The sequence below is a fragment of the Piliocolobus tephrosceles genome, chromosome 5, assembly GCF_002776525.5.
Source record: "Piliocolobus tephrosceles isolate RC106 chromosome 5, ASM277652v3, whole genome shotgun sequence".
Lineage (NCBI taxonomy): Eukaryota > Metazoa > Chordata > Mammalia > Primates > Cercopithecidae > Piliocolobus > Piliocolobus tephrosceles.
In genome coordinates, this window is record NC_045438.1 from 10,907,513 (window position 1) to 10,932,574 (window position 25,062).

A 25,062-nucleotide genomic window follows, 5' to 3' on the forward strand; every position below is an offset into this window, starting at 1 on the left:
TGATATTGCTTGAGATGAACACATACTTTAAGTGTATAAACACAAAAGTAAATTATTGAATCCTAGTTTCAGGGGTCTTTTCATCCCTGTATATCCACTAGTAGCTTAAAATCGCAAATTAGAGAACATACATTTTTTCAAAGTTTAGGGCCTTGTCTAGTCCTCACTGAAAATTCAGGGTCAAATGTTTTCTCTCATTTAGGATAAATATATAATATCTCTGATCTTTATACAAATGTGGGAAACAACTATAAGAAAGTTATGAGCTGGATAATTTGCCTGTTTTATAAAATTTGGAACTGGGTACAGTGGCACACACATAACAGTCCCAGCTACTTAGGAGACTCAGGTGGGAGGACGTTTTGGGGTCAGGAATTCAAGGCTGTAGTGTACTGTTTATTATGCCTGTGAATAGCCACTGTACTCTAGCCTGGGAGAGAAAGCAGGACCCCATCTCTTAAAATAATAGTAATAATAAATTTTGTTTGTTTTTTAATATACAGGTACTAGATTTATTTTTCCTACTTTACTTTGAACATAGAACTCCTGCAGTTTCCTTATGGACTTTGAATTCGTAGTGACGAACAAAATACCTCTTAAATAGTAATGCTTATTAGATATTTGTTGACTGCTTAAATGACAATAAATGGCTCTTCCCCAGACAATTACACTTAGAGGCTTTCTGGATGTCAACTCAGTCTAGGCTTTTCAAGAATTTGCCAAGTGGGTTGGAAACAGACTTGATTCAATTCAATAAATATTTACTGATTGCCACCTCTAGTGCACTGGTTGAGGGGCCTGGGTTTAGATAAAGTAAGAGTATAGTAACAGACAGGAAGGCAGAATATATGGGTATGGATGTTGGTAGGTAGCGATATGGCAGTGAGACTCTGTGGAAGTTCTCTTGTGATTCATTTTCTCAGTAAAATAGGAATTACTGTTCTTAGCTGAAACTGAGAATTGTGGAGAGGCTTTTGGGGTTTGAGGAGAGATAAGTTTGAAATAGTTATTAGGAGAATTTGAGAGAAAATATAAACACTGGGCCACATTAAGAGTCTATTTGATATTTGGGCTAGGAAATTAAAGTGATATACCCACCAGCTATGTTTAAATTCACAGATTCAAGTGAGATTTGACCATCACTCACAAATGGTTATGGATTTACTTAATAAAAATAAAAAGAAGCAGCAGCAGCAGGAGAGGGACAAGGGAATGAATGGTACATGCAGGGGAATGATTACCATGATTGACTATGAAATTTAAACTAAATAAGGAGCAGAGAGGTCAGAGCACCAAGGGGAGTAAGCTGGAAGCACAGGAGATGATGGTCAGAGAATGGGATGCATGAGATTTTGGAGGGAGTACACCTATTGATAGATCCTGGGGTATGATTATGGGAGTGGGTAGCGTAGGTAGGATGGAGGACAAAATCATGAGAGAAGAGGAGTTCAAGGAGTCAAGGAGTATCTTTGTTTTCTTCCCACGTAATTGTTACACTCACTGCATATAAAATAACAGCAGTCTTTTTCCTTTAAAATTCAAATAGATATAGTGCCATTCACCTCTGGAATGTAGTACTGCAGAGGAGAAATCTAAGGTCCAGCTAATTATATCTTTGATTATTGCTCCTGTCTCCATATTAAGCTTTCCTTTAGGAACCTAATTATATATTAACATTCTGTTCTCTGTTCCCCATATCTTCCCTCTTCTCATTTTCATCTTTTCATTCTCCTGATCTGCATGTTGAGACATTTCCATATTCCTAACTTGACTTTTAGTAGAACTATTCTGCTATTATCTTCTTTCAATATGGGTTTTTTCATTCTGTTAGTGATTTTATAATCCTTCCTCATTTAATCTTGTGGTATTTTCCTCATTCTATTACTCTCTACCTTTTTACAACCTATGAGGGTCATCTGTATATATGTATACATACACAAGTACATGCACACACTGTGAAGTATGCTGCATTGTAGTGCCCTTGTTCTGAAGATTGACAGAAATTGTAGATAAAGTAAGACCAATTTGGGTCACTGCACTGAGATAAGATTAAGATTCAGTCCCTATTTTGTACCTCCTGGATCACAGGAGTGGAAAAGAAAGTAATTTAAAATTATAATGTAATATACAGTTGTGAAGTGCTGTTTGAACTGTTTCTCACAATCCCAAATTGACCTAAGAATGGGGACTACTGGTTCCTCAATTTCCATTTTGCATTGAAATACCTGCCATTGTCTAGATTGCTTTTGTCTTGTAGATATTTCAGAGAAATCATCTAGCTGAAAGTACATATTTATTAATTTGGGCCCTTTTGCAGGATCTTTTACTCATTAACACAGCTTTTACTTACATATTTTGAAGATGGGAAGACATTTCTGACATTTTAATATTTTGCTTTTGGAATGAAATTGAGTGTCTCTATAATGCCTGGTATAGTGGGGTCTAGTAACTAATGTAATTATTGGGAGGAGAATGCCTGCCTTTAACTAGATAACTTATCCTCAAATCTGTGGAATCCCATTAATCAGCATGTCATCAAGAACCAAAAAGTAAGTATGGAAAGAACAAAAAATTAATTTGCTTGACAATGCTTCTGTCAATATGCATATTATCATAGAGTATAAAAATGGTAAGAACTAGGATCTCTTAAAATAGGTCTTATATGACCAAGTTGAATCTCATCAGGTCTGTTTTCTCTAATTAATTTTCCAATTTGTTATGAACATTTCTGTCCAGTAGGCTCTACATAGTTTTGAATTATGATTCAGTTGTACCACACATCAATTTTACAAGTAGCTTTAATATCTACTATGAAAAGGTTAAAGTGATATTAGTATCTTTTAGAACCACATTTGCTACACAAACGTAAGCATTATTATAATGATGTCTTGCCTTTTTGTTTTAGGTGGCTCTAACTAACTACACCTTTGAAAATGTGAGCTTTCATGTTCTTCATCAGCGTTTTCCCCTCTTTACCTTTCGAGTTTTGTCAGACTGGTTTGATAACAAGACAGATCTCTACAGGTACTGTTTTATAACTCTGAAGAAGATAATATAAAATCATCATTGAGATGTAATTTATATGTAATAAAATACACACATTTAAAGTGTATTGTTCAGGCCGGTTGTGGTGGCTTAGACCCGTAATCCTAGCACATTGGGAGGCCGAGGCAGGCGTATCACCTGACGTCAGGGGTTCGAGACCAGCCTGGTCAACATGGCAAAACCCCATCTCTACTAAAAATACAAAAATTGGCCAGGTGTGGTGATGCATGCCTGTAATCCCAGCTACTCAGGAGGCTAAGGTAGGAGAATCACTTGAACCTGGGAGGCAGAGGTTGCAGTGAGCCGAGATCTGCCTCTGCACTCCAGCCTGGGCGACAGAGTAAGACTCGTCTCAAAAAATATATAAATAAATGAAGTGTATTGTTCAATGACTTTGAAAAATGCATTTATCTTGTAATCATTACTCCAGTCAAGATAAGGAGCATATCTGACAGCCAGAAGATTCCCTTGTACAGCTTTGCAGTCATCCTACCCATCCCCTAATCATCTAGATAGTTACTAGTTGGATTTCTATTACTGTAGGTTAGTTTTGCCAATTCTAGAACTTCATATTAATGGAAATATTCATAATGAACTTTGGCTTTGAAGAAACTCAAAAAACATACTGTTTTCTGAGATTTTCCCTGTTGCATGGTTTGTTCATTCTTATTGTTAGATAGTATTCAATTATATGAATATAACTTACCCACTCACTTGTTGATGGACATTTGGGTTGTTTCTAGTTTGAGGCTGTTATGAATAAAACTGCAGTAAAGATCTGCATAAAGTCATCGTGTGAACATACATTTTCATATCTCTTAGGAGTAGAATTGCTGGATCATATGGCTATTGTGTGTTAATATTTTAAGAAACTTAATCTGTTTTCTTTGGCAAGTCTGTCGGCAAAAATTATCTCAGACCTTGTTTATATGAAAATGTCTTTATTTCACCCTTATTTTTGAAGGATAATTTCTCAGTCGCGTTTTTTTCTTTACCACTCTAAAGGTTTTGTTCCCTTTTCTTCCAGCCTCTCTTTTTGCTGATGAGAAATCAACAGTTATTCTCATTTTTCCAGTATTTGTGATTCATTTTCTTTCCAAAGTCAGATTTAATGAGTGGTTGACCGATGTTGCTTATGACTCTCTGCAAGGTTTACAGTGGAGGCAGGGGGAGTTTCTCAGTTCTCCTGTCTAACCTCAGTCTTTGGATCTTCCTGTTCTTCTGGGATTTGCTCAGCACTCCTGCTCTTCCCACAGTGGCAACAGACCTCTGCTTTGTACCACTGCCAGGTCCTGGGCCCAAGTAAACTTCCTGACCCTCCCCCTGGGGCAGATAGCATTTTCTTCTACTCCTTTCTCAATGATACTATTCCTTTGCCTGGAATCTATGACAGGAAGTTTTCCTGACCCTTTTCCAGTTGCTTATTACGTAGTTCAAAGCCTATGGTTGGAACAGGCAAGTATACCAGGCCCAAGGTGTTCCTAAGCTTCTCCAACTTGATGTGGGATTCAATCTCCAAACTCTGTCGTCTGTACATATTGTCAGTATTTGGTTTTAAGTTTTATCTAGAGTAGGCCTTTCTGTAGGGCAAAGGCCTCTGTTTTTTCTGGGCTCACAACTGAATGCCCAGGTTGTTAACAAGGGGGTGATGAGGTCTCCACTCTGGCATTGGTGAGCTTCCAACCCCAGCACTATCTGACCATTTCTGCCCACACTCAACCCCCAGTGAGCTGCTCTCTATTCAGCCTCATGTGGTTTCATCCTGCTGGTTTTCAGGACAGCCTTGAGCTGTCACTCATAGGGAATCCACTTGTACTTCTGACCCTCCAACTCCTGCCACTTGCACAACTCCCTTTCTCTCTCATACTCCATCCCACAGACTCCAGCTGTGAGCTGCCTAAATGAACTCTGAGCTCTTCATCTTTGGCTTAGTAGGACAGCCTTGCTCTGTGTAGACTGTGGCACACTGCACTGTGTCTAAGAAAAGTCCTGAAATTAATGTGTCTGATTTTTTAAATGAATCAATCTGTACTTACTGAATTGTAAGGCTGTGTGGTGGTGAGGATGGAAAAAGTATAGCTTTGAAAACAGCTTGGTAATATCTGGGGAAACTGCTTCTTGAGCATGTCATCGCATATTCCAATCCCTTTTGAGGAATCTCAGAGAAGTGAAGTGAAGTAACAGAGAGCACTTAGCTTCTATCAAAGCCTTATAGAAATACAAGCTGAGGAGAAGTTGGCCAACTGCGATGGCTCACGCCTGTAATTTCAGCACTTTGGGATGCCGAGGTGGGTGGATCACCTGAGGTCAGGAGTTGGAGACCAGTCTGGCCAACATGGTGAAACCGCATCTCTACTAAAAATACAAAAAATTAGCCGGGCACACCTGTAATCCCAGCTACTCCGGAGGCCGAGGCATGAAAATCACTTGAACCCAGGAGCAGGAGTCAGAGGTTGCAGTGAGCTAAGATCACGCCACTGTACTCCACTCCAGTCTGGGTGACACAGCAAGACTCCATCTCAAAAAAAAAAAAAAAAAGAAGCTGAGAAGAAGTTATACACCAATAAATAAAACTTGATATTTAACTTAACCTTGAAAACTATATTCAGTGGTTTGTTTATAAGCCCCGGAGTCTCTAAATGCGTGTTTTACCACCTTTAATTAGGTATTATCTAGGATGATAACTGTTTTTGACAAGTGAACTAGAGAACTGGAACTAATATTGTATAGAAAGGACTTAGACTAGACATTAGACCATTTATGTCAAATGGATTATGTTATACGAAGAGACTGTGCACTCTTTCTTTGAGTAGTCTTGGAAATATCAGACAACTTCATCCTTAAATTTAAGTGAATACTTACGTAAATTTAAATGAATACATCTTAACTTTAAGTGAATACAAAAAAGTAAGTATCACTTACTTTTTTGGTAAGTATGGTAACCCCTTTTGATTTGCATTTGCTTTCTACAGTGTTTTAAGGACATACATATATATTATAAATCGACTTAAAATGAGAAGAACTTGCTAGTCAAGGATTTTTTGTGTTAAAGCTGTAAAACACAAAGGTACCCTAATTTTTTTTTTTAATAAACCCAGATTTAGGTCTTCTGGAAGCGCCTGATCTACGCGAATGAGTTACGTTCCCAACATTTTATTGTTTCGAGCTTAGAACACATTTTTTCATAACATAACGTCTTGTGATTAGATTCCCAAGCCAGCCTATAAAACTTTTCTTAATCTCTAATATTACCAATCTAGATAATTCCTAATACCAGCATGATTTTATCTGTCATCCATGGAATAGTTATTAAATACTATTCCAGTTTCTGAGCTAGGAGGTATATCCTGGGAGCAGAGTTGTGTAGCTGAAGAAGATAATATAAGAAATTTTACTTTCTGTTTGCTGAGTATAGAGTCAGTCTGCAGAAAAACTTCAGAATAAGTGAATTTTGTACTCGGGATTCTCCTGTCTCCTTTTTTGTCAACCTCTCCCCAGATGAACTATCTTGAAAAGTACCCATGCCTTCAGGATGCTCTAAGTTCGCATTTCAACACTACCCAGGCCTATCCTGAGTAGCATGTGCTTTGTAATTATGCTTCTCTTCCTCCTTTCCGGATCAAAACTTGTATTTATTACCCTTAAGTTTCACAAAGCATTAAGAGGATGGCATAATTCTTTAACAACAATTTTAAAAACTAACAAGAGTCTTATCTTGTCCTTTAACCATAAGTAAAGGCCGCAATTACTCATTCTCTTTTATGTTACATGGTTAGTGAGATAGGACCCGAAAGTAGAAATGATGATGATCTTATTTCAGAAAGATCACTGTTTTAAATTAAAAAGTCTACTTTTTAAATACATTTTTTAAAAAATTAGCCATTCAAAGTATTTTTTATGTTCATGCCTATAGGTCAGCAGATTTAGATCAGAAAACAGCAGTTGTTACCTGCTAGATAAATTATACAAGCTAAAATGTCCCTTGTTAAATTAACCTTTAGTTATGAAAGATAAGATGCATCTAATTTGTGTATATTACTTGGTTACCAGTCAGTGGAGAGGAATACATTTAGTGAAATGCTTATTTCACCAAATACTGAATGCTTATTCATTTCACAAAATGGTCTACCATTTTTGTTAGTGAGGAAGTGAGTAATTTGCTGTGGTGATAGGAATTTAATAAGATAGTTACTCATTTGTAATGTATTATCTTGTTTTCTTTTCATCATGTTTTCGTTTATTTGACCAGAATCTCAGGTTCTAGTGTACAAGGTTTGTAAACTAGGACAGATTAGGCTTACAGTAATCCTCAATTCTCTTATCTATAATAGAGAGATGTTAATATATTCTACCTCATGGAGTGAAGTAAGAATTAAATGAGATAGTATGAGTCTTGAACACACAGAAGTCTCTCAATAAATATTAATTGGTACATCTTTCTTTTCAGGACAGAGAATTAGATTCTGAATGAAATGAGGAAATAGTAATTACCATAATTATAATAATAGCTGCAAAGGTTATTAAGTTTCTGCTTTTGCCTAACACCTTACAACAACCTTGTTATTACCACTGTTTCACACATACTGCAACTGAGAGCTAGAGAGTTAAATGATTTGCCTAGGTTCACATAGTAGCTTGCAACAGAGCCACAATTTGAACCTAGAACTATCTCACTCCAAAGTCTGTGCTGTCAACCAATATGTGACAAAATGTGAAATAAACCATTTCCACTTAAAAAAAAAAAAAGAGTTATATATAGTATAGTAAAAATATTTCTTTTGAAATATACTATTATACTCATTTATTTAAGTTCTAATAGACTATACTGCCTCAAAAAATGGAGTCGATTTCTTAGTCAAATAACTTAAATCAGGAGCCTTTAAGATTCAGTTTAATCAGTTTTGTGTACAAAGTATTTAGACTTACTTTCACCATTTTTGCCCAAAAACAAACTTTTTGTACCTCATTAAATAACATCAACAAGGCCGGGCGCGGTGGCTCAAGCCTGTAATCCCAGCACTTTGGGAGGCCGAGACGGGCGGATCACGAGGTCAGGAGATCGAGGCCATTCTGGCTAACATGGTGAAACCCCCGTCTCTACTAAAAAATACAAAAAAAAAACTAGCTGGGCGTGGTGGCAGGCACCTGTAGTCCCAGCTACACGGGAGGCTGAGGCAGGAGAATGGCGTAAACCTGGGAGGCGGACTTGCAGTGAGCTGAGATCCGGCCACTGCCCTCCACCGGGGGCGACAGAGCGAGCCTCCGTCAAAAAAAAAAAAAAAAAAAAAATCAACAAAAGTAAAAAGCTAACATCAACCTAGGAAAACCATTTTCACCATAACAGTTACGTATATTAACTGTATTATATACTTTTAAATTAGTAAAAAAAATTGGATAAAAGACATGAACAACTATCAAAGGAAAAAATCCTGAAATATTCAAATGTCTACCTCATATACAGTGTATAAATACCTTAATAAATACCTTACTAAAGGAATTCTTAATCTGCTGATTATGTTCTTAATTGTACCATGAATTACAAAAACCTATTGGCAAGATCAGTCTCATTTAAAAAAAAAAAAAAAAAAGGACTTTAGGCTGGAGTAAACAATGAAAATAAACCAGTATGTTTTAAAACATTTTCCAAAACAAATTATCATCAACATACTTCAATTGGTAACTCTTCTCCTGAATCACCACCTTCAGATTTCAAGGAAATACTCATGCCTAGTCAGCATGATAATCTGTTGAGACAGATTCTTATATATGTTTTGTGTAACACATACCTTTTTAAAGTTTTCTGTTAAACCTGTGTTGGCTGAGACTTAACACTTACTTTTCTCATCTTTTACAAATCTCAGCAAAATGCTTGTGTGCTGCCTAGCATTTTCAGAAATTATATTGTGTCTCACTATTTTGGTACCTCATGTGGCACGTTTCTCCAGGTCAGCTCTCTGTCTATATGTTGAGAGGGCAAAGTGTAAATGTATCTTATTTTTCTGCACTATCCATAGATAAATCCACACATCCTAAAGGAGTGGTGAGCCATTAAATTCATTTTGTTTTATTTTAAAGGGACTGATTTGATTTATATATAATGCATTATTTCAGATTTACACTTTGCAGTTTTGTATTGTTGAGGGGTTACATTAATGATCTAAAACAAAAATCAGATTAAAATGTGATATCATTTTTTGTCTATCAAACTCATAACTTTAAAAACTATAATTTTCATTGTTGACAAATATACAAGGAAACAAGCGCTTTATCATCAGTAGTATGAATATAAATTATTAAAACCTTTCTGGAAAGCAGTGTATTGCTAGGTATTGAAAACTGACCAAATCTGAGAATTTATTTTAAGGAATTATTTAATCATCTGTACAAAGACTTAGCTTTAAAAATGTTCATCACAGCATTGCTTACAGTAATAAAAGATATTCAGTAAATGTTTCCATTAAATATAATTATACAATAGCATACTCGATAGCTACAAAACAAATAGGAGTCAATATATTAAGTTAAAAATGTAAATTATGAAACAGAATTTCTGTTTATTTTGTTAAACAATTATTTATAGAGTTTAGGATTTTTTCATGTTTGCCTGATGTTTTAACAGCTTTATTCAGATATAATTTGTATATCATACAATTCACCCATTTAAAGTATATGACTCACTGGGTTTTAGTATATTCAAAGTTGTACAACAGCATCACAGTAAGTTTTAGAATATTTTAATTACCCTGAATGGAAATCCTGCATCGTGTAGCCACCACTCTTCAACCTTTCATCACTCCTATCGCCCCCTCCACCAGAGTCCCCCCACCCTCTACCTCTTGCCTTAGACAACCACTGATCTACTTTCTGTCCCCATAGATTTGACTATCCTCGACATTTCATGTTAACAGAATCATGCAATATGTAATCTTTTGTGGCTGGCTTCTTTCAGCATAATGCTCTCCAGATTTGTCCATGTTATAGCATCTTTCAGTATTTCTTTTATTGCTGAATAATACTGTATTGTATCGATATATACTACATTTTATTTCTTCATCAGTTGATAGACATTTTGGTTGTTTCACTTTGGGCTACTATGATTAATACTGTAATGAACATTCATATGTAGTTTTTTGTGTAGGTATCTGTTTTCATTCCTTTTGGATGTGTACCAAGGAGTGGAATTTTTGGTGGATTATTTGGTAACTCTGTGTTTAACTATTTGAGGAACTGCCAAATTATCTTCCCAAGCAACTATACTATTTTATGTTCCCACCAGCAGTATATGAGGGTTCCAATCTCTCCACTTTCTTGCTAATACCTGTTACTATCTTTTTTATAATAGGGTATTTTTTTTCTTCCTTCACATTCATTTTCTAGTTTTTCTATTAATTAAGCATTAGTCATGTGTCAGAGGAAAAGGTTTTTAAACACATTTTTTGAATTATGTGACTATATTGTTCTAAAAGCAATATAATTAAAGATTACAATATATGTGAACCTTAATCTTCAAATGAATAAATTTTATTCCTTATAGTATACTTTTGGATCATTTTTACATTTTATAATATCAAAATTCTTTTTATGGATTTGCTGAGGGCTTTATTGTTTATTTTCTTAAGAAGGTAAGGTGAAGAGGTTAATTTTTTAAGGTTTAAACTGAAAAACAGAACTTTGATATTTTCACAGAAAATAATTATTTGAAATATGTTTAACCCACGTATTATCTCACTAAAAATTATATTACTGATTTTTCTGAATCTTCACCAAATTACTTTTTTTGCCATAAAAAGATAGTGCATGTTTTTATTTTAGACTTATATTTACAATGGTAACCCCAGACCCTTCATGTTCTTTAAAAATCTATATATATGGTAATAATTATTGCATAATCAGTAGCTGTATCTTAAAGGAGAATGTTAATTTTCTATAATAAGAATAGAGCAGCATCAAGCAAAATATTGAAAAATAGTGATCCTTAATCTTACCACCTAATCACAAGTACTATTTTAAATTTTGCTTATTTTTCCTGGCTTTTATGCCCTTGAAATACCTGAAATTTTCTAATGTTTTATTCCTTAACATACTTGGCTTAAAGGCTCATATCATTACTCTTTCCTTAAGTAACCACACTTTTAGCATGTAGATTTTTGGCAGGAAAAAAGTACTGTTTTCAGGTGTCCAAATTTTTCCCTGATGTTCATAATGTGGATTCTTTTTTAACAGATGGAAAATGGTTGATCATTATGTTAGCCGTGTCCGTGGAAATCTCCAAATGTTAGAACAACTGGACCTGATTGGGAAAACCAGTGAGATGGCTAGACTTTTTGGCATTCAGTTTTTACATGTACTGACAAGGGGTTCACAGGTGGGAAATCAGTTTTCTTGCAGACTTGAAAGTTCTGTATGTGTGATACACTTTTGTGATATTTGAAGTGATTTGACTTTTAAACTTTCTGTTTGGTACCCACTAATCAATAGCTGGGTAATAAAATCTTATTTTATTCTCTTTCTATGCCAACTTTCCGGCCACTGCCAAGTGTTTTATGGTATTAAGAAAATAAATGTCCATGCCCTTAAGGATATTATATTCCTGAATATTGTTACTGTGATTAAAGATGCCCCTTAAAACTGGAGAAGCAACAAAGAAAGTCTACCTTTCTTTTGTTTTACATGTTTAATTTTGGCTTCTTAAAACTTCCCATAGTTAATTTTAGTATAAAAATAAAAAGCTTGAAAATCAATATAAGTGGACTATGTAATTTTTAAAATGTTATTTAAAAAAAAGAAACCTAAAAAGCTATTTAATTCATATCTTTCTAAGTAATTTTCCAAGGATATAATGAGAGATTTTTACTAAACACCTTGCTGAAAGTGATTTTATGTATTAATTCAACAAATACATATTTGAATACCTGTAGTTTGTTAAGCACTGTGGTAGGCATCAGGGATACCATATTAAAACACTCAGATTCCTTAACCTTGTAAAATCCTTAATTATTTTAATTAACTGTGTCTATAACATTCCTCAATCAACCAGTTCAGTAAATATAGCAAAAATAGAGTTCTAACTAGTTTTGTTTTACCTGTTTATTTCATTTAATTGCTTATAAGCTATTTATTTTGTTTATACCCATCAAATTTAACAACTATTTGAGCTAGCCTGTAATAAAAGGCAAAGATACCTTAAAATCTCATGAGAATACTTCAGTGAACCCAGGCTGGTTCTTGTGAGTAATTTTTTTTTTTCTAATACCCCAGGCCATCTGCTTAATAGTTATTATTAGAAACAAACATACCAGTAATTGCTTGATTCAGTTTTGCTAGGGACCAGTAATAAGCTGATTACTATTCAGTTCTTTTTTTATTATTTTTTAATTATTTCCACAACAAAAGCCACATTCAATACTTTATAATTCTATAATCATTTTGTTTGTTTCTTTGAAAACCTGGGATAACGTTTTCTATCTTAAGTCTCATGACAGCTTTTTCATTCTGTAATTTTCCCAAATAAATTTCTCCAAGATGATTGACCAGCTTCTTAAATGAAATTGTCAAACTATACAGCTGTCTGTCCTACACTTTTTTATTATGGTATAACTGTAAATAAAGAGGGCCAGGCACAGTGGCTCACGCCTGTAATCCCAGCAGCTTAGGAGGCCAACGCGGGGGATCACTTGAGGTCAGGAGTTCAAGACCACCTCGGCCAACATGGTGAAACCCCATCTCTACTAAAAACACAAAAAGTAGCTGGGCATGGTGGCGCAAGCCTGTAATCCGAGCTACTCAGGAGGCTGAGACAGGAGAATCTCTTGAACCCTGGAAGGGGAGGTTGCAGTGAGCCGAGATTGTGCTGTTGCACTCCAGCCTGGACAACAGAGCGAGACTTGATCTCAAAATAAATAAGTAAATAATAAAAATAAAAAGAGATCTAAGTGCATCTGTCCTTTAAAATTGACTTATCTTTTAAGTTATTTGACATGTTTTATAGTTTTTATAAAAGGCATAGGAATAGGAAAAGGATTTACATATATCCCTTTTCACATCTGAAAGCTGACTAAATAACTAGTATTGCAGGCTGGGCACGGTGGCTCACACCTATAATCCCAGCACTTTGGGAGGCCAAGGTGGGCAGATCACCTGAGGTCAGGAGTTCGAGACCAGCCTGGCTAACATGATGAAACCCTGTTTCTACTAAAAATACAAAAAATTAGCCAGACATGGTGGTGTGCGCCTGTAATCCCAGGCTGAGGTGGGAGAATCGCTTGAACCCAGGAGGCGGAGGTTGCAGATTGCCGAAATCATGCCATTGTACTCCAACTTGGGCAACAAGAGTGAAATGCCGTCTCAAAAACAAACAAACAAACAAACAAACTGGGACTGCAAAAAAAAAAAGTCATACAGTCTTATTCTGAAAAGCAGATTATCCTCAAATGATTGTATATTCAAATTACCAATATATTTAAACTGTGTTTCTTCTCTTCTCACCTCCCTTTCTCCCTGCAGTACCGTGTGGAATCAATGTTGTTGCGTATTGCTAAACCAATGAACTATATTCCTGTGACACCTAGTGTTCAGCAAAGATCCCAAATGAGAGCCCCACAGTGTGTTCCTCTAATTATGGAGCCTGAATCTCGCTTCTATAGCAACTCTGTTCTTGTTTTGGATTTCCAATCACTTTATCCTTCCATCGTGATTGCATATAACTACTGCTTTTCCACCTGCCTTGGCCATGTGGAGAACTTGGGAAAGTAAGGTTTTTTTTCACATTTACAGTAATGTTGTGCTTTGTACTTCTTACTAAAATTAGACACTTTCTGAGTGTCTCTTTGCTCTTGACACCTTCCCTATGAGCAAGGTAAATGGGCTGTATCCCAGCCAATCCATTCATTGTAGTTGTCTTACTAATTGATATGGATCACCGTATGATTAATCCAGCTTCATGGATGGATGACTCATGAAGAGGATTGGGAATAAATCAGCCTTGCAACTGTTTCACTCCATATGTAACTATGGCCTCTTTTAAAATGAAAGTTAAATGGTTGATATAAATTACCTTGCAGTGGAACAGTTTGAGGATTATGATCTTATAACTCCAACTATGACGTCCTCTTTATTTTTCTTATAAATAGTCCAGGATTTTAAAAATTAAATGGTAGCTTTTATTAATTAATGTAAATTAAATTTCATAAACTGATAATAACATTTTAAATTCTCAAAGGATTAGATACTTTTCTTGATTTGTGGGAAATACGGAGTCTTCCTTTTTATTGATTTTTGCGTATTGGAGACCATGTGTTGGTTTTAGTATATGCTATACTCCTTCATAGAAAGCATCTGTGGAAATTATATTGGTGATCCTGTCTTTTTATTAAAAACGGGCATTTGGAAAATTTACAAGATTTACAGTCTTTCTATTTAAGGTTTAAATTCTTTAAATATGTTCACAAGGATGTTCAATAAAAATAAATTTTTATTTAAGTAATTTAGTGTAAGATGATTAGGCCGCATGCAGTAGCTCATGCCTGTAATCCCACCACTTTGGGAGGTTCAGGCAGGCGGATCACAAGATCAGGAGGTTGAGACCATCCTGGCTAACACGGTGAAACCCTGTCTCTACTAAAAATGCAAAAAATTAGCCCGACATCATGGTGGGTTCCTGTAGTCCCAGCTACTCGGGAGGCTGAGGCAGGAGTATGGCATGAACCCAGGAGGCAGAGCTTGCAGTGAGCCAAGATCGCACCACTGCACTCCAACCTGGACAACAGAGTGAGACTCCATCTCAAAAAATAATAAAATAAATAAATAAGATGATCAGATGTTGAAATTTGGTTTTCAGTGTAGATTTTACCCATAAATTTTAGGATAGTGCCATTTAAGAAACGTTTCTTGTAATAAATTGTGAATATTTGAAAAACTGTTTTGGTAATGAGGCAAATAAACATATTACTAATTACATGAATTCACGTTTAGATGTTTGAAAATGAATTTCTAATGGTGTTAGAAAGATTTTTTAAATTGCCTAAAATCTCTGTTCTATGATTTGAGGAAGTATTTGCTTAATGTTCTCTTTCTTAACAGGTATGATGAGTTCAAATTTGGCTGTACCTCTCTGAGAGTCCCTCCAGATTTACTTTACCAAGTTAGGCATGATATCACAGTGTCTCCCAATGGGGTAGCTTTTGTCAAGGTAATACTCTCTTGTAAATGAAAGATAACAACTATGGCTTAACTTTTGGAGAGCTGATAATGGTTTAGATATTGTTGGCACATAATAGAAAACAAAAACACTGAGTTTGCTTGAATATTTTATCTCAAAAAGTCAGAGATACAAGAATCTTCCAAGAAATCACCTCAGGAACAAACCAGTCACCTTGTTTTTTCTTGAATTTAGGTTTTAAATCTTTAAATTGTTAAATTTTGGTTAATGAAATATTGAAAGAAATAAACATACACTTATACCTCCTGCCCTTTATTAGAACCAGGCTGACTTAAATAGCAACTTAATGGTCAAAATATATTACCTACAGAGATTTAAATTGCTTTAATGTATAGATGCTATTAGTTGTTCTTCTACATTATTTTAAATTAAGACTATCTTAGAATTAATGATACTGTAATAGGCTTATTTATTATATTTTTAAGAAGATATCCAAACTAAAAATAGGATCCCTTTTTTCTCTCCTGTATCTCCCCTCAAAAGAGACAAAAGAAAACTTTATAAATTAAAGACAAATAAGAGAGATCTAAAAGATTATATTGCCTCTTATATGCCAACTTCATTCCTTTCTTTTCTATTTTCTTAGCAGTGAGTCTGTACTAGAATCATGAGACAGTAGAGTGGTTGATGGTAGAGTGGACCCCACCAGCCCTCAAATTCATTCTGGTGTACTATATCAAAAGTGGCATCATTCTCTATCAGTAAGAGGGAATGCTAAACTAAAATTAGCAATGTGGAAATAGATTTTTTTTAATTAAATGGGTCTTTATATAAAAATCAGTTTTCACATCACATTTCTGCAAATTTGGTCCCTGTTCTTTTTATCTTATGTGTTAAAACATTATGGCTGCTTCAAAATGTACACCAAATGAATTAGAGGTTAGAATATGTTCTCATTGTCGCATATCTGGCAGCTTATTATCTCCCTTTAATAGCTTTTTTTAAAACTTGCGTCTACTTTTGGACCCAGTGTAAAGCTTAATAAAAATAGGATTTTTTTAATATTCAGGTGTGATGATCCTATACCTGAGATTTTAGTCGCTAGGTCCGACATGCATTACGTTGCACGTGTCTGTGAATCATCATCAAAGTTAATACTGTTCTGTGGTTTTCATTCCTACTGGAGTTCTCATAAATTCTCCCTAGTCTTGATTAATACAAATGATTTTTTTTTTTTTTTTGGCATCAACAAATTTTATCACCTCACTATTCATCCCCTCTTCCAGATTGCTAATAAATATAGGCCGGAGGGGATGGCTTAGTGGTCTAAGCATCAGATTTGAAATACCTAGAGTCCCTGGAACTGCAGGTTTGAATGTCAGCAGAGTCAACCCAGCTCATCATTCTTCCAAGGTAGATAAATGGAGTTCCATGCAGATTTCTGTGTGGGGTCATTAGGATGAGATCTTTAAAAACTGAGTTGGTTATGAGTGATACAAGTCCCATCTGTCATTTTGAAAGAATGGGGGTTTCTGTCAAAGTTTCGAACAAAATTTCCCTCTGAACTTGTTGTATGGTCACTTATGCACTAGTTGACATCCTCCTCCCTGGAGGTCTCTGAACTCACATGGAAGTGCTCTATTGGATTTATAAACATTGCAGGAACCGTTTAGGAGAAAAATCCTCTTCCAAGAAATAAAATGTGATGATTTTATATTGACGGCCACTAATACTATGGTCACTCTATTGTTAGCATGTTTCAATTCATGACAGTTGGCCGTTATTATATTTTATGCTTCCTTCTTAATTATATAAATCTATAATGTTTGAGGGGTTTTAAACATTTTTTTTTTTTCTTTATGATAGCCTTCAGTAAGAAAAGGTGTACTACCAAGAATGCTTGAAGAAATTTTGAAGACTAGATTTATGGTGAAGCAGTCAATGAAGGCTTACAAGCAAGACAGAGCCCTGTCACGAATGCTTGATGCACGTCAGTTGGGACTTAAGCTGATAGCAAATGTCACATTTGGCTACACAGCTGCTAATTTTTCTGGGAGAATGCCATGCATTGAAGTAAGTGATACAAATCTGTAGTTTTTTTCAAAAGAGACTAAAATATAGCGAGGCACAGTGGCACTCACCTGTATTCCCAGTTACTTTGGAAGCTAAGGTGTGATATGGGGGGGCTTCAGCCCAGAGTTGAATCCTGCCTGGACAACACAGTGAGACCTCATCTCTTTTTAAAAAGAAAAGAAAAAAAAAGACCAGGCATGGTGGCTCACACATGTAATCCCAACACTTTGGGAGGCCGAGGCGGGCGGATCACATGGGGTCAGGAGTCGCGACCAGTGTGGCCAACATGGTGAAACCCCGTCTCTACTAAAAACACAAAACTTAGCTGGGTGTGGTTGTGGACACCTGTAATCCCAGTTATTCAAGAGGCTGAGGCAGGATAATCACTTGAACCCAGGAGGCAGAGGTTGCAGTGAGCCAAGATCGCACTCCAGCCTGGGTAACAGAACAAGACTTGGTCTCAAAAAAGTGGCTCACACCTGTAACCCCAACACTTTGGGAGGCCAAGGCACGTAGATTACTTGAGCTCAGGAGTTTGAGACCAGCCTGGGCAACATGGTGAAACCCTACCTCTAACTAAAAATGCAAAAATTAGCCGGACATAGTGTTATGTGACTGTGGTTCCAGTTACTTGGGTGGCTGAGATGGGAGGATCACTAGAGCCCTGGAAGTCAAAGTTGCAGTGAGCCATAATTGCACCACTGCATTCCAGCCTGGGTGACAGAACAAGACCCTGTCTCAAAAAAAAGAGAGAGACTAAAGCAGCATTAAATGAATGCCTGTTCATTCAAGCATTTCGTTTTAAAACTTTAATAAACCATTTCATTTCTATGACATAGGATCAGTTTTTCTCATACCAAGCCTCAAAATATATATATATTCTTGGGGATCTGTGACTTTTCTCTATATCTTGATGTTTTTATTCCAATGATCATTTTAGAAATTAGCACACACATATTTCTGCATGATCTTCATAACTATACTTTAGCTTTCTATTAGTATGAAATTTCAGTGCCACCTTTGTAGCAGTTTTTACAACAACCTTGGTAGTGCATAATTCATTTTATGTATTGACAAGAGATCTGATTATAGTTATATTGGCTTGTCCAAATGTCACAATTAGCCAGGTGTGGTGGCTCACACTTGTGATCCCAACAACTCAGGAGGCTGAGGTGGGAGGATTGCTTGAGCCCAGGAGTTCAAGACTAGCTTAAGCAACATAGTGAGCTCTTGCCTCTATTAATACATAAAATTAAAAACTAAAAAAAAATTTTAAGTCAGAATAAACAACAATCATTCTATATTTACTAGTATACCAGTAGATATAAAGCAGAACGTTTTTGCAGTGATGAGTGATAGTTGAAAGACATTTTTCATAGAATAAGACTTAATTTCATATTTACTAAGTTAAGGTGTTTATTTGATACAAATACAATATAGTGTGACAGAGTAATAATATACTATTGAGTGAGAAAAGAACAGAATAGCTTGTCATACTGTGATCTTTTCATGCCAAATGAAGGCCAGAGGACATTGTGGTATATCATATTTGCATTAGTTCAGTAAGAGAAAAACAAGGAAAGCATAAAGTCTTCACACAGCCCACAGTAGGCAAAATGAACTCCAAAAACATGAGCAAGGCAGGAGTGGCATATTCACATTGAAAGCAGCAAAATACCATCTATAGTGAAAACTTAATATTGTTAACTTGAATATTTTGGTACAGTAATATGATTTTGTGCTGGATAAATTTTTTTATGGTTGCACTCTAAGGCTGTAAGCAATAAAAGTTTGTATCTAGGTTTGTATTTGTATACTTTTAGGTGAGATAAAAAATACTTTGTCAGTCCTGGGGGTTCATATTAATACATTTGAAAAGCACTGATCGATATGATCTAGCAGGAAAAAAATGGAAATGATATTACTAATGGAAAACCAAAAGATATCCTTTTTTTTTTTTACAGGGTCTTGCTTTGTCGCCCAGGCTAGAGTGCAGTGGCTTAACCACAGCTCACTGCAGCCTTGACCTCCCAGGCTCAAGCAATCCAAGTAGCTGGGACTGCAGGTGCTTACCTCTATGCCCAGCTAAGTTTTCTATTTTTTGTAGTGATGGGGTTTTGCCATGCTGCCCAGGCTGATCTTGAACTCCTGGGCTCAAGTGATTCTCCTGCCTTGGCGGGGATTACAGGTGTGAACCACCATGCTTGTTCCAAATCCTTTCTTAGGGGCTATTTCCACATTTCCCTAATTTCTTCCCTGCCTCTCAGTTTTAAAAGTGTTTATTAATGTATTTTAGTAATAAAACAATGCAGAAATACTATTTTAAAAATATGTAAATACTGTAACTCTAGAATAACCAGAATTTGGGAGGATTTTTGAACTAGCAGTGGAAGTTTAGGAATAGGGTTTCACCAGGGAGTACATTCCTGCTTTGCATGGTGAACTCAGACGGCCAAGCAGTACCTGCTTCCTTGACCCTGGTCTTCTCAGCTATTCTCAGGTTAATGACTGCAAGCATGCATTTGGCCCCTCATCATATGCTAACTTCACAACAGTACAGTATTAACTTCTAGGTGAAATCATGAGTGGAAAAAGCAGCTAAAATCACAGAAAGAGCCTCTCATGAATAAGTGAAAAGTTAGCACCAATCAAGTAACAATGGAAGGTATCAGCCACTTTTTTTTTTAAAGGGCAGATGGCTTCATTCTTTTTTATGGCTGTATGATATTCTATTGTACACATAATATGGCATTTCCTTTATCCATTCACCCGTTGATGGACACTTAGGTTGCTTCCGTATCTTGACTGCTATTGTGAATAGTGCTGCAGTAAATATGGGAGTGCAGATATCTATTCAATGTCCCAATTTCTTTTCTTTTTTTTTTTTTTTGGATATATACCCAGCAGTGGGATATCTGGATCATATGGTAGTTCTATTTTTAGATTTTTGCGGCACCTCCATGTTGTTCTACGTAGTGACTCTACTAATTTACATTCCCACTAACAGTGGGTTCCCCTTTCTCCACATCCTTGCCGGCATTCATTATTGCCTGTTTTTTGGATAAAAGCCATTTTAGCTGGAGTGAGAAGACATCTCATTATAATTTTGATTTGAATTTATCTGATTAGTAATATTAGTCATTTGTCATCTTTTGAGAAATGTCTGTTCAGACCTTTTGTGCATTTTTAATCAAATTATTTGGTTTTTTTTCCTACTGAGTTGTTTAAGTTCCTTACATATTCTGGTTATTAATCCCACATCAGATGGGTGGTTTGCAGATATTTTCTCCCATTCTGTGGGTTGTCTCTTCACTTTGTTGATTATTTCCTTTACTGTGCAGAAGGTTTTTAGCTTTATGTGATCCCATTTGTCCAATAATCAGCCCTAAAAAAGAATAAAATCCTGTCATTTGCAAAACATGGATGGAACTGAAGGACATTATGCTAAGTGAAATAAGCTAGACAGAGAAAGACAAATATCACATGTTCTCACTCATGTGGAAACTAGAAAAAATAAATGAACTCATGGAGATAGAGAGTAGAATGATGGTTGCCAGAGGCTGTGAGGTGGGGAAGGAGGGAGATAAAGTGGAAATGATTAATGAGGACAAAAATATAATTAGAATGAATAAAATCTAGTATTTGGTAGCACAGTAGAGTAACTATAGTGAACTGCAACTTATTGTATATTTTTAAATAACTAAAAGAATGGAATTGAAATGTCTTATACAAATAAATGATAAATGCTTGAGGTGATGGATATCCCAGTTACCCTGATTTGATCATTACACATTGTCTGCCTGTGTACATCATATGTACAACATATACGTATATATACAAGTTATCCAGAATAATTAAAACCTTTTAAAAGCGGGAGGCGAATGGATTACTGTCTGTGGTCTCCTGCTTTCCTTCAGAGAACACATAATCAAAAAAGTGCAGATCTCGACTGTCATAGAGAAAGGTAAGACTTTGTAAGCATATAAGGAGAATATGGAGAATAAATAAATGTAGCTCATAGTTGGAGGTTAGTGTCTCTGTCTCAGTACTATCATAGAGAAAGACAAGACTTTGTCAGCAAAAATTCCTATGAAGAGAATATGGAGAATAAAGTAGCTAATAGTGGAGGTTAATGCCTCGGTCTTAGTTGGACTTCATAAATTAAAGTTTTTGTATGTTGACAGTTTTCTGCCAAACTATTGGTCATTCATATTTATGATAAAGGTATATTTGTGCCTTTTTAAAAATTGAACTTTATTTCTTCCTTTTTATGTCTTTTCAGAAAATTAATTTTTACTTAAAAAAATGTGTTTTTATTAACTTTTGAGCATCCCCAGTCATGGCCTAAATTGTGAAACCATTTCTTTTCCTCTTTTAAATCCTCTCTTAGCCCTTTAATGAAGTAATGCTTTTCAGGTTAGGAACCTTGCCATAAAGTAGCAGAATCTGTTAATTTAATTACTTCTCCTTCCCTCTTCCACCTCCCCCTCACTCTAGTGCTGCTGAATTCTTACTACATGGTCTTCAGGGGTAACTGCAGAGTTCTGACTCTTTTGGGTATAACTTTAATGGGTCAGAGTAAGAGCGTTAGGCAGACATTTAAGACTGCTATGTATATGTACAAGTATATACTTACTTGTAAGTATATATCTCAGAAGTGTATTTGATTTTGACACTAAGATGGCTTGCTCAGGCAGCTCTTTGTCCCCACATATTTAAAAGTTGACCTTGTCCGGGCACAGTGGCCTGTAATTCCAGCACTTTTGGGAGGCCAAGGCGGGCGGATCACGAAGTCAGGAGGTCGAGACCATCCTGACTAACACAGTGAAACCCTGCCTCTACTAAAAATACAAAAAAAGTAGCCAGGTGTGGTGGTGGGCACCTGTAGTCCCAGCTACTCAGGAGGCTGAGGCAGGAGAATGGTGTGAACCCAGGAGGCGGAGCTTGCAATGAGCCCAGATCGCACCACTGCACTCCAGCCTGAGCAACAGAGCAAGACTCCATCTCAAATAAATAAAATAAAATAATAAAATAAAAGTTGACCTTGTTTGAAAGTGGCAGCAGGTAACAGAACATTTTATTCAATTTGAGTTTTATTCAATTTGAGCCATGATCTCGGCTCAGTGCAGAGGTTGCACTGAGCCGAGATCACGCCACTACACTCCAGCCTGGGTGACAGAGTGAGACTCTTCAGAAAAAAAAAAAAAGAACTTGAATAAACAAGGATTATTCTTCCAAGAATCCAGTGTAGCTGTGTACCTTGTAACAAGTGCAGTCCACTTACTGTTACACTCAAAGACAAGTCTGCATATTGATTGGTCCTTTCAAATTCTTCACCTCAGTTTCTTCTTGAGTAGTTGTAGAAGGAATGATGCACTAATTTCTTTTTTACGTTCTTTTCTCCTTGTTTCGTTTCTGGAAATATTTAGTAATTAAATGTATTATGTGTTAAAGTCTGTTGACTTACACTGAGCTATGTTAAGAAATTATTTCCAATGTGTTTGTACCAACAGGTTGGCGATAGTATTGTTCACAAAGCCAGAGAGACCTTGGAACGAGCTATTAAACTGGTGAATGATACCAAGAAATGGGGGGCTAGGGTTGTATATGGCGATACTGACAGGTAATGGGTTTTTGGTTTTCTAGTTGTCTTTTTGCATCTCTCCACATCTTCATTTCAGTGTTTAAAATGGCTTACGGGAATCCTTTCTAAAAATAGAGTTCTGAGTCCTTTCCAGTCCTTACGATCTCATGATCAGAGTTAACACAGATCCTGATTTACCAGATATGATCATAAGAGACAGTTTGTGTCCTGAGCCACAAACTGTGAAGATTCCTATGGCTTCCCTCCAAGTAGCTCTTAGCCAAGTAGATAGTGATCTGTAAACTAACTGTGTACGCAGGAGTCTAGTTTATTTAAAGAAACTACTTTTAATGTGAATAATTCCTCTAATACAGCTGCAACTGTCTGAATGTAAGTGTATATCTTAAAGTAATTAAACTGTTTTTGAAGGATAATTACCAGAACTGTGAGTGGTTAACTTACCACTCGCCCCCAGAATATGTTGACCTTCTAAGAGAAGTGCATATAGGCAAATACAGTTTTCCATTTGACTCCAGAGGGTCCACAGACTTACTCAAGCCCATTATTTATGGATTGGCAAATAATGTGCCTGTATTTGAATGTGCCTGCATTAACACCAGCTTGCATGCTTCCTTGTTTGCTGTGATATTTTTCAGGTTTCAGTTATTTATGTAACATCTTTTTTGCATGGCTTATTGAAATTATTCTAGAATGTAGGCACTATGCAAATTTCTTACAGTGAAATTTTTTCCCTATTGGGGACTTAGAGTCACAGTGTGAACATGCTAAGAGCACTTGCCTCAAGACCTCTGATCTCTTTACAGTCCAACAGAGCAATAGGAGATAATGCTTTTAATCATTAAATAGCTTATAAGTAATCTTTGAAAAGCATTTAATCTTATCCAGTTCTTTAAAATGTTCATACAGACAGCATAATCATATTAATGCTGAATGAGACTTTGCCTCATAGAGCAGCTGTTTCATTACCAGTAGGTGGGGATAGTTTCAAATTATCCAGGCCCTAATTACCCATATTCTCTCCTGTTCCTCATAGAAAGCCACTTCTTAGTTTGGCTTTGGTTATTTTACTGTTCTGTGAAACTACTTCTGCTGGGTATTCTAGCAAAATAAGAGTTAATAAAATAAGCTCTGCATTTGTTAGCAGAACTTAAAAAATATTTAGGCAAAAATGTTAATCCTTTAACTTACTGATTTTAATTCAGGGGCTATCCATGTTGACAACATTCAGAAGTCAGCATGATTCTGATTGATTGATTATTTACCCTTTAAGATCTATAAGAAGTCAAGCTACAAAAAATAACAGACTAACAGAATGTCAGAGCCGAAGGGATTTTGATATTATTTAGGCCAGCAGTTTTCATACTATTGGGAGATCTTAGAATGTGCCTCAAATGATGCTTATTAAGAACAAATTTCCCTAAGAAATTTAAGATCTTGCAAGTAGTCATTAAAGAGCCATAAATTGATATTCAGTGTTTTGATTCCTGATGCTTTCTCTCTACATCAGATTTTATAGTTATTGTATGATTCCAGTCAAAGGAAATTTACTTGCAATGTCATTAAGACTTTTGATCACCATTCACTACCTGATACATTCAACAAACATTGGCCAGGCATGCTGGCTCAGGCTTGAAATTCTGGCACTTTGGGAGGCCAAGGCAGGTGGATTGCTTGAGCCCAGAAGTTCAAGACCAGCTTGGGCAACAAAGTGCAACCCTGTCTCTACAAAAAGTTTTAAAATCAGCCAGACATGGTGGTGCGCACCTGTACTCCTAGCTACTTGGGAGGCTGTGAGGTGGGAAGATTGCTTGAACCCGGGAGTTCAAGGCTGTAGTCAACCATGATCATGCCACTGCACTCCAGCCTGGGTGACAGAATGAGACCCTGTCTCAAAAACAAGAAACCCAAATGTTTAGTGACATCTGTATGAGGGCAGTTCACAACAGTGTCACCCTGGCAGAATACAAGTAAGTTCTTGAAGGGGGACAAAAAAAAAAGTACCGTAGTTTTTGGCCCCACAGTGGGCCAACAATATTTTACTCCTTAGTAATTACTTTCTCTTGTTAAATATAATTTAAATTTACTTTATTTTTGCCTTGGAAGGACAACGATGAAAGGTTGAGAAACACTGCTCTTGGGATAATAGGTAATATTTGGTGGAGTGCAAAAGAGTTCCTGGCTG

General features: G+C 36.1%; 1 protein-coding gene across 4 annotated transcripts in view; it reads left to right on the forward strand.

The window, feature by feature from the left end:
- Window positions 1-25,062, forward strand: part of REV3L (REV3 like, DNA directed polymerase zeta catalytic subunit) — a 171,358-nt gene that overhangs the window by 134,173 nt on the left and 12,123 nt on the right. For all 4 annotated transcript variants that reach the window (XM_026456416.1, XM_023219060.2, XM_026456417.1 and 1 more), the window contains 6 exons: window positions 2,906-3,024; window positions 11,269-11,410; window positions 13,549-13,793; window positions 15,124-15,232; window positions 17,069-17,275; window positions 22,789-22,898. In XM_026456416.1, coding sequence (XP_026312201.1) covers window positions 2,906-3,024; window positions 11,269-11,410; window positions 13,549-13,793; window positions 15,124-15,232; window positions 17,069-17,275; window positions 22,789-22,898 — 932 coding nt within the window. The remainder of the gene's footprint in view (window positions 1-2,905; window positions 3,025-11,268; window positions 11,411-13,548; window positions 13,794-15,123; window positions 15,233-17,068; window positions 17,276-22,788; window positions 22,899-25,062) is intronic.